We start from the raw sequence: 10576 nt of genomic DNA on the forward strand, positions 1-10576 counted from the left end.
TGCTATAGGGTGCCTGGTGCTGCTGGTAATTGTAGTCCCCCTATCAGTGGCAGTTACACCCAATGCTGGTATTAGAGGAATGGTGGTGGGGGTAGGAGAGGGCAGAAGCTGGCCTGCTGGTACCTATAGTGCCCCCCCCCCCCCCCCCGGCAGGGGCTGGGGGAGGGGAGGAGGGCACTCAGAGCCCAGTAGGGGGAGGGAAGGGGGAGGAGGAGAGGCGGCTCATTGCAGCCAGCACAGCCGGAGACACAACACATGTCAGCGGAGCACCGACCGACACCGACTGGCACCGGATCCGGGGGCACTGTGAAGGGGCAGAGGGGGTGCAGAGTGCGGGGTACGCAGGAGGGATCGGGGTGTCTGCTGCTTCTTTTGGGGTCCTGAGAATTTATAGGATCGTCGGGGAACTTGTAGGGAGTTAGATAAGTTGTAAGGGTGTCGGAGACTTTGTGGGGGTGTCACAGATATTTTAGGGCGGCAGGAAAATTGTGGGGGTATCATGGGAAAGGTAGTGTATCAGATCACTTTTAGGGGTGTCGGAGGACATGCAGGGCTTGTTGGAAACATAATACGGGTGTCAGAGAACTTATAAAGGGGGTGAAATCATAATCAAACCTGTAGAGGCGTCAGAGAAGTTAAAGGGGTGTCGGTGATAATATAGGGGTGTCGGATAAATGATGTGGGGTGACAGCGAAGTTGGAGAGGTGTCTGAGAAGTTGAAGTAGTGCCGGTGATTATTATAGGGGTGTCCGAAAAAGCCGGAGGGGTGATTATTTGCAGGGGTGCAAGGCAAGTTATAGGGGTGTCATAGAAATGATATGGGTTGTCTGAGAGGTTGTATGGTGATTGAGAAGTAGTGAAGGTGTCCAGAAAAGTTGTAGGGGTGCCAAAGAAATTATAAGGGTGTCAGAGAAATTCGGAGTAGTTAGGGGGATTTATTTTGGGGGTCAGGGATTATTCTAGGGGGTTAACGTTAAAAGGGTGTCAGAGTATTAATTGGGGTCTAGACTGACTTTTTAGAATAGTTAGGTGGTCAGTGAATAGACTTTGGGAAGTTTCTGTCTGGTGTCCAAAGCAGAAAGGGGGGACCTGGGGGCAGAACAGGGTTCACAGGGCGGGGAGCCAGGCGTCTCTGAAGCAATCAACCAGGAAAGACCCTGGAAGAGTCAGGATAGCCTCTTCTTTTTTTTTTTTTTTTTTTTTTTTTTAGAAGAGGTCCACAGGGAGAAAATATGTTTAAAGGAGAATTTTAGAGAAGAGATGAGTTTCTAGCAAAAGTTTGGAAATATAAGGGTCTTAATATATAAGTCTTGGAGTGGGGAAGGGGTTTCAGGAAGAGGGCATAGACTGGGGTGAGGAGTAGTCTCTAGAAGGAGGACAGTATCTGTATACTGAAGGGTCTCTATTTTGAGGGGTCTCCACAAACCAGATTTTTAATTATAGGAGGAGCAATTATTTAGGAGTGGGGAGGCCAGGATAATTTACAAAAAAAAAAAAAGGAGCTCCTTGGGGGCAGATTACTGAAGTAGGGGCTAAAACTGAAACTTCCGCACAAATTGTTTCTTCTGGATGAAACTACCCTGGGGTGTAGTGCTTGGTGGAGCACCTTCTATCTTCTTTGGCACGATGGGGTCCCTAGGGGCCCCCTTCCCATTCTTCCTGCTGTTGCTACCTGTCTGCACTTCTCCGCACCCTGCTGCACGCACTCATAACTGTAAGTATCTCAGTATTGCCTCTGTAGTTATGACTTGTCATTGATTGCTATCTTCCCTGCTGTTGGCTAAAGTAGTTTGATCTCCTCAAGTATCAAACTGTCTGAAATAAAACCTGTTGCTCCATAGTAGTATGCCTCAAATTGTGGCCCGATGTGGCCCTTTGCTTGCCATTATTTGGCCCTTGGGGCATTATTTCACCAACTGACACCAATGGTGGGGCACTATCAATCGGGTTCTATTCTTTCCATTGATACCAACAATGGGGCACTATTTCCCACATTGATACCAATGATGGGACACTGATGTTGGGGCATATTCTACTCCCACTGGCCACAGTCTGGCCCCTCTAAAGCCTGAAGGACAGCAAACTGGTCCTTTGCTTAGAAAGTTTGGAGACCCCTGCTCTATAGCCACTGATCAGATTCAACCTGTTCTTACCAAAGTTTTCTAGTGTGGTCCTGAATGTGATGGGCAGCTGTGGGGTAACAGACAGGTTTTATCTGAGACATCTTGTTAATGGAGGTCCATCATAATTGTGCCATGTTTGCAGGTTGTTCGTGAAAATTTGGATGACCATCTGAATCAGACCCTTTTTTTCCCTGTCAGACTGCAACGGTGTATAAGGGCGGGGGGGGGGGGGGGGGTGGGGGTCTACTGGAAGCATCCCATTGTCATAGTATGTATGAAGGGATAATGGGAAAGAGGAGTTGGCGAATGAAGAGGGGGTCTAAATATGTCTTGCTGCTTAGTCATTTTTATTACTCCACAGAAAAGTTGCATGACAGCTGATGTGCAATCACTATACCCCATGTATTGGTACAGTGATAATAAAATGCTCTGTATAGCCGTATTTTTTTGTAGACCTGACTTTCACACCTGTATGAGTTTGTTGGACATCCCATGCCAAAACCATGGCCATTAATATGGTGACAATAACCTCCACTCTTCTGGGAAGACTTTGCACATGATTTTGGAGGGTGTCTGTGGGAATTTGTGCTTGTTTGTCAGGTCGGGTCCTGCTGTTGGATGAGAAGATCTGGCTCACCATCAGCGTTATGATTCACCACAAAGGTGTTCAGAAATGTTGAGGTCAGGGCTCTCCGCAGGACGCCCGAGTTTCTCCACACCAGGCTGGTCACACCATATCTGTATGGAGAGTTGGCTTTGTACACACGGAGGTGGGGGGGGGGGTCACATTAATGCTGGTACAGGAAAGGGTCTTCACCAAACTGTTACCACAAGGTTGGAAGGTGTAGTATTATCATGTGCTCAAATGGAGACACCTAAACGCCATCATTTGGAGACGGGTTCAAATACTTTTGACCATATAGTGTGTTTGTGTATGTATGTATGTATGTATATGTATGTGTGTGTGTGTGTGTGTGTGTGTGTGTATATATATATATATATATATATATATATATATATATATATATATATATATATAATTTCAAAACCTTTAAACACACATGAACTTTAATGGCATCCCAGTCTTCGTCTGTAGGGTTCAATATTGAGTTGGCCTGTACACATGACCGGTTTTCATGTTGGAATAAACTCTAAAGGTTTTTCCAACGGAATTCCGATGAAACTGTCTTGCGTACACACGTTCTCCCCCCCCCCCCCCCCCCCCAAGTCTGATCGTCAAGAACGCGTGACGTACAACACGTACGATGGGACTAGAAAAAGGAAGTTCAATAGCCAGTAGCCAATACCTTGCATCTCGTACTTGCTTCAGAGCATGCGTTGTTTTTGGTCCGTCGGAGCAGCATACAGACGAGCGGTTTTCCCAAAAGGAATTGGTTCAGTCGGAAATATTTAGAACATTTTCTATTTCTAGGTCCGTCAGCATTTTCGAAAAAAAATAAAATAAAAGGTCCGATGAGGCATACACACGATCGGAATATACGATGAAAAGCTTCCGTCTGACTTTTTTCCTGACGGACATTCCGCTCGTGTGTACGCGGTATTAGACGTCCAACCAGTGATGACATGCTTCTCTCCGCATGGTCCTGTTTGTAAATAGTAGAATAGAATAGAAGAGCCAGTTGTCTTAACAAAGTTGCTTAGCAGCTCCCAGCCCACAGCTCATTAACTTTTCACAGGAGTGCGTAAAGCCTGAGCCTTATCTTAAAGTCAACCATGCTCTGGTGGGACTGATATTAGAGGAGATGCTGTCATGGGTACTTCACCAGTTAAATAATTGTCTATGGGTGCAACTCTCCAGTAACTAGTCGCTATTTGTTTTTTCTCAGCAAAATAAACTTTTATTTCCTTGATTGTAGTAATTCTCAGTGTTGGTGGTAAGAAAAACAAACGTCTTTTTTTTTTTGTAGCGGTGGAAACGTTGGCAAAAATACTGTTTATGTTCTTTCACGCAAAGCGTTGGAGTATTGTGATTGGAGTGCTATTATCAGTACTGTAGAGGAATTTGGAATATTTTACCCCATGCTCCTCTTCGCCTATAACAATGGCACTGTGACGTTAGTGCTCACCAGCTGAGACTTTATGAACTGTCCTCATTGTCTCGCCTGGTATGTGTCCCCTGCCAGCCTTAACCCCATCCTGCTTCGTGTATTGTCCAGGAGGCAGTTTGGTCGGAGGCGAACTTTGGTAGCTTAATTCGGCAGCAAAAATCTCCCAGAAATGAATTATTGTGTGTATGTGTGTGTGTGTGTGTGTGTGTATATGTATATATATATATATATATATATATATATATATATATATATATATATATATATATATATATATATATATATATATATATATATATATATATATATACACACACTCTGCAATGTAGTGGAGCATCATGGGAAATGTAGTTCCAAAACATCTGGGGTGCCAAGGTTCGCCATCGCTGCCCTAGAGGAACCCCAAAAATAATTTTCATGTCCCGAGGTAACCCTTACTAAAACCAAATCATCAGGGCTCAGTAGGAACAATGCTCCTTTATATTAGTGGTCAATAGGAAGAATGTCCTCCATAAAGTGGTGTTTAGAATGCCACCCTTTAAAGCAGAGCTCCACCCTAAAGTGGAACTTCCGCTCATTGGAACCCCCCCCCCCTCCGGTGCCTTAATTGGCACCTTTTCAGGTGGGGGGGGGGGGGTGCGGATACCTGTATAGTACAGGTATTTGCACCCATTTCCGGCATAGATAACCGCAGATTCTGCGGGTATTTACGCCACTTCCTGCGGGTCCCCCGCTGTCTGCTGGGAAACACACGGATCCCAGAGACAGCGGGGACCATCCTTATTGTGCAGCGCGACTCGCGCATGCGCAGTAGGGAACCGGGAAGGGAAGCCGCAAAGGCTTCACTTCCTGATTGCAATACCGAAGATGGCGGCGGCAGCACCCGAGACCCGATCGAGAGATCGGCTTCAGGCGCCGACATCGCGGGCACGCTGGGTGGGTAAGTGTCCTTATTTTAAAAGTCAGCAGCTGCAGTATTTGTAGCTGCTGACTTTTAAAAACAAAAAACGGCGGAACTACCGCTTTAAAGACAGTTAAAAAGATATTTGGTGTCATGCTGCTGGCTTTGCTAAGTGATGCTGAACCTTGAACTCTGTAGGCATCATCAAATAGGTGGTTCATCAGCCACAGCTCAAGGAACCCCTAGCAACCTCTGGAGGAACCCCAGGGTTCCACGGAACCCTGGTTGAGAATGGCTGTTCTAGGACATCTACATGACTGATCTTTACATTCAGCAGTCAAAGCATAAAGGTTCACTTTCTTTTTTCTTAAATAACAAACATGTTATGTTATACTTGCCTACTCTTGTAATCGTTTTGCATGGAACGGCCCCGATCCTCCTCTTTTGGGTCCCCTGCTGGCACTCCTTCCCCCCCCCCCCCGCTGAGTGGCCCCCTAGGGCAAGCTGCTTGCTCTGGGGGCACTCGTGTATGCTCAGTCCCTATCCACCCCTGTGTGTCTGAGACATGGAGAGCATGGCTTGGTCCCGCTCCCTTTTTACTGGCTGTTATTGACAGCAGAGGGAGCAAATGGTGTATCACAGGGATACGCAATTAGTGGACGTCCAGCTGTTGCAAAACTACAAGTCCCATCATGCCTCTGCCTCTGGGTGTCATGCTTGTGGCTGTCAGTGTCTTGCTATGCCTCATGGGAGTTGTAGTTCTGCAACAGCTGGAGGTCCGCTAATTGCATATCCCTGGTGTATCAGATAACTTGCAGGGGTGTTAGAGAACTTTTAGGGCTTGTTGGAAATATAATACGGTTGTTGGAGAATTTTTGTGGGGGTGTCAGAGAAGTCATAAAGGGGTAAAAAAAAACACAACAGTGTCAGTGATATTATATGAGGTCAGTGATATTATATGAGGTCAGAGATATTATAGAGGTGTCGGATAAATGATGTGGGGTGACAACAAAGTTGTAGGAGTGCTGAATAAGTCGTAGAGGTGTCTAAGAAGTTATAAGGGGTGTCAGATAAATGATATGGGGTGTCTGAAAAGTTGAAGGGGTGGTGGATTATTTTTAGGGGTGCAAGGGGGGTGTCATAGAAATGATATGGGGTGCCTGAGAGGTCGTATGGTGATTGAGAAGTAAGGGTGTCAGAAAAGATTTAGGGGGTGCCAGAGAATTTATAGGGGTGTCATAGAAATGATATGGGGTGCCTGATAGGTCGTATGGTGATTGAGAAGAAGTAAGGGTGTCAGAAAAGTTGTAGGGGGTGCCAGAGAATTTACAGGGGTGTCATAGAAATGATATGGGGTGCTTGATAGGTTGTATGGTGATTGAGAAGAAGTAAGGGTGTCAGAAAATTTGTAGGGGGTGCCAGAGAATTTATAGGGGTGTCATAGAAATGATATGGGGTGCCTGATAGATCGTATAGTGATTGAGAAGAAGGGTGTCAGAAAAGTTGTAGGGGGTGCCAGATAATTTATAGGGGTGTCAGAGAAATTTTGGGGTAGTTAGGGGAATTTATATTCGGGGTCAGAGGGTTGAACAACTTCCCAATTTCCTTTTAGGATTAAAAGAATATTTTGTAGCCTGCAGAGGTAATTATAGGGGGTTAAAAGTTATAGGGGTATCAGAGTATTTATTGGGGTCATGAGACTTTTTAGAATAGTTAGGTGGTTTGAGACACGCAGGGCATGGCTTTGCCCCGCTCCCTCTTTACTGGTTGTGATTGACAGCAGTGGGAGCCAATGGTTCCCGCTGTTTTGTCCCAGCCAATGAGGAGGGAAGGAAAGACCCAGGAGAGCTTTTGTGCATGTACCTGGATTGGGCTCAGGTGAGTATAAAGGGGAGGGGGGGAGCTGCACAATGAAGTTTTTTTTTACCTTTATGCATAGAAATGCATGAAGGTAAAAAGACCTTCAGCCTTTAGAACCATACCTCTCCCACTACCCTGTCTCTCTCTCTCTCTGATATCTGGCCTACAAAAGATTCAAGATAAAACGTATCAGTGCGGAAAGTCTTAGAGAAGGATGCATATGTGGTCACGTTAGGTTTGCAGGATGTATATCTATCTATACATGCCAATACATCAGCTCCACCAGAAATTTTTAGGTTTGCAGTTCAAACAGCAGATGGCCTTCGACATCGAGTTTGAAGCTTTACTGTTGGCGCTCTCTTCAGAACCCATGACATTTACCAAAGTGCTGGGCAAGGCGATGTCACACTTCTACAGGGGATTTGGGTTATTCCTTATCTAGATGACATCCTTCATTATGCACAACTGGGGTACCTCCAAAGATAAGGAGGGACAAAAAGAGACCGAGGCGGTGGGAGAGTTCCTTGGGGTGTAGTAGTTTGACAGATAATTGGATAAAATATATGACGAAAGGGTAAATTGCAATGGTGTACTCACATCTGAAAGGTTCCTGAGCTCCCTTATAAGGGGGGGTCAGAAAACCTGGCGTATAAGCCTGCACGGAATATGACTGTCCCTGCTCAGAGTAAAGTCGCTCTCGATGTTCAGATGTGGTGATCCAGACGATCCTACGCTCTGTGATCTCAGGAATCCAGTGTGTTCTCAGTGAGAGGTTTATAAGCTCCAAAAAAGATAGGAAACTGGTGTCAGCAGAGGGGCTCGAATCTGAAGGAGAAATGGATTCTGCATTGATTTGATAGTTTATTGCTCAGAGAATAATATAACACACAGGTCAACGCGTTTCATGGCAATACACTGGCCACTTCCTCGGAATGGTGCATAAAACACTTTTAAACAGCTGTAATCTGTCTCTCGCGTTGTTGTGAGTGCGCTCCTTCATTATGCTCAGTTTCCTGGAAAACTGTTATCCAACCTCCACAACAGCCATTCTCAACCAGGGTTCCTCCAAAGGTTGCTAGGGGTAACTTGAGCTGTGGCTGATTGAGCCATTCTCAACCAGGGTTCCTCCAAAGGTTGCTTGGGGTTCCTTGAGCTGTGGCTGATTGACCTCCTATTTTTAAGGTGACTGAATAGTTCTGGGGTCAATGCCACTTGGTAGAGCCAGTTGCATGAAGCCAACAATCTTTTAAGCCATCTGTAGGGATTGCATTTTGACCACCACTGTAAGGGCTGCCTCATTCCACATGGCCACAAATTTAAGGGGTATTTTTTTCACTGACCACCAATGAATTGGTTTTAGTAAGGGTTCCTCAAGACTAGAAAATGATTTCAAGGGTTCCTCTGGGGTAAAAAGGTTGAGAAAGACTGCTCCACAAGGTCCTGGAGACCCTGTAGACCTCAGGATAGAGATTGAATTGGAAGACTTTTTTTACTACTACTTCAGACTAGGATTTTTTGGGTTACCTAATAAACTCTTTATCTCAGAAAATATTCCTTACTTAGGAAAAGATAGCCAAGATTGTGCTTATGGTTCAGGAAATGAGGACATATCCTCTAGTATCCCTCATGAGACTTCTGTGACTAATGACCTCCTCTTTTTCCAGTGGTCACTAGGGCACAGCTTCACGGCAATGTTCTACAAAGTTTCCTCCTATCAAAATAGATTCAGATACTCTGAACTCACTAGTTCCTCTTGCCCGGCATCATGTCTGGATTTGGCTGGTGGTTGGAGATGGGGAAAATGACCAGGTGACCCTGGAAACAGTCTTAGCCAGTAAGGACTACTACAGATTCCAGTGTTTGAGGTGCTCATGCTCAAATTTATTCAGGTTCAAGCAGTGGCGTAACTAGAACCTTCAGGGCCCCGATGCAAGAAACCATGAAGGGCCCCCTGAACCCCAGCCAGGGCCCTTCCCTCCGAGTCTGGTGGTGGAACTCCAGGGCGTGGTCACAGGTATGACCTTTGTGAGCCCTGTAGTTCCACCACTGGTTGGGGAGAACAGACATCGGACTGAGCGGCAATGCATGGAGCAGGAAAGGGGTACTCTGAGGAGCCGGCCGAGGACACAGGTCATACAGGGAATGCACAACTAAAGAGCAGCCAGTGTGATTAGTAGAGCATGGAGCTCTGCTAGTCACCCTCCACCTCCAGCCACCCGTGTGCATGGTGCACTGGTACCCCTAGCTGCCTATGCTGCTGCCGGCCATATGTAGAGGGGGCTGCATGGGCCCCCTGCATCACAGGGTCCAGTTGCGGTCGCGACTGCTGCACCCCCTATAGTTACGCCCCTGGGTTCAAGGAGTATAGGAAAAGACTATAGCAGCAGCTTCGTCCAACTACAGGGAATTGGTGGCCATAGGGAGGGCACTGCAAGAAGCGATCGGGTACCAGAAGATGCTACTATCAGGTCACTAGATCTTTTAGATGTAGCACTAAAAGTCTTGTCCCGGGGGGAGAAAAATGTTTGTTCTCTGGCCGCAGTTCCCATAAGTTAGGTCCCTAAATATAGAAATGGATTGATTTCAGCAAACAGGCCATCCACCAGAGGGAGCGGAAGATCAATCAAGAAATTATTTTCTACATAGTAGAGAAATGGGGCTTTCCCATGGTGGACTTGTTTTCTACGCAGAAAAACAGAAGGTCTTAGAATTCTTTTCTCTAAACCAAGAAACAGAATCTCTGGGAATACAATCTCTCTGCCATCCATGGCCCGTTCATCTGGGCCTACGCCTTTCCCTTCTCCCATTGGTTTTCCAGATGTTCAAGGGTTTTCTGTTCCCCATTACCCCTTGGTTGCTCAGAAGGACCTGGTTCACCAGTATACGGAAATTATGCGAAAGACTGGAACATGTTTTCATTTTGGTGCAGTAAAAGCAAACATAATGCCCTGGAGGTACCATGGGTTCTTGAATTTTTACAGCACAGCTTATTATTGAGTACACTCAAGGTGCAAATGTATGTGCATTCACTGTTTCTAGATGAATAGCTTGTAGAAGATTCTCTAATTAAATGATCCTTCTCCACTTGGGATGGTGTACACCTGTTGTGCAAAAAGTGGTAGCACCTCTGGAAGCCTAGGGCAGGGCAAAAGGGGCAGCTGCCCTGGGCCCTGTCATTGTTGTGGGACCCAAAGCAGCTGCCTTATACTTGCCAACCATTCCAGTTTAAATTCCCTCGTCCCTTGAAGTTTTAGACCTGTGCTAATGCTGCCCAGCTCTGCCCTATTGTTGTGTAAAAATGACTCACCTGCAGACCCTGTGTTTACATGTAAGTAACCATCATTCATATGTAAATAGCAGCAGCATTCATATGTAAATATCTGAGCCCGGGGGCATTGATAGGTAAATAAAGGTGGCATTGATATGCATATCATACCCCCCTGCAGAGAGGAGAAGATGTGCCGTAAACTATAGCAATCAGTGAGCAGTATTACTGTACAGTAATCTCTAGCAACCAATCAACAAGCAGAAATCATGTTCTGTAACCTTTAGCAACTAATCAGTGAGCCTTAATGTGTGCTGTAACCTCTAGCAACCAGTCAATAAGCGGTAATGATATGCTG

The 10576-nt window shown here is 45.9% G+C and overlaps 1 protein-coding gene across 3 annotated transcripts in view; it reads left to right on the forward strand.

The window, feature by feature from the left end:
* Positions 1 to 243: 243 nt before the first annotated feature.
* The window catches only part of SCUBE2 (signal peptide, CUB domain and EGF like domain containing 2), a 156650-nt gene continuing 146317 nt past the window's right edge, over positions 244 to 10576 (forward strand). For all 3 annotated transcript variants that reach the window (XM_077453647.1, XM_077453648.1, XM_077453649.1), the window contains exon 1: positions 244 to 1714. In XM_077453647.1, the coding sequence (XP_077309773.1) occupies positions 1570 to 1714 (145 nt within the window). In that variant the 5' untranslated portion in view covers positions 244 to 1569. The remainder of the gene's footprint in view (positions 1715 to 10576) is intronic.

The sequence above is a fragment of the Lithobates pipiens genome, unplaced genomic scaffold (genome assembly GCF_037356315.1).
Source record: "Lithobates pipiens isolate NorthernLeopardFrog02 unplaced genomic scaffold, aLitPip1_a1.2 Scaffold_24, whole genome shotgun sequence".
In the NCBI taxonomy this organism is placed as follows: domain Eukaryota; kingdom Metazoa; phylum Chordata; class Amphibia; order Anura; family Ranidae; genus Lithobates; species Lithobates pipiens.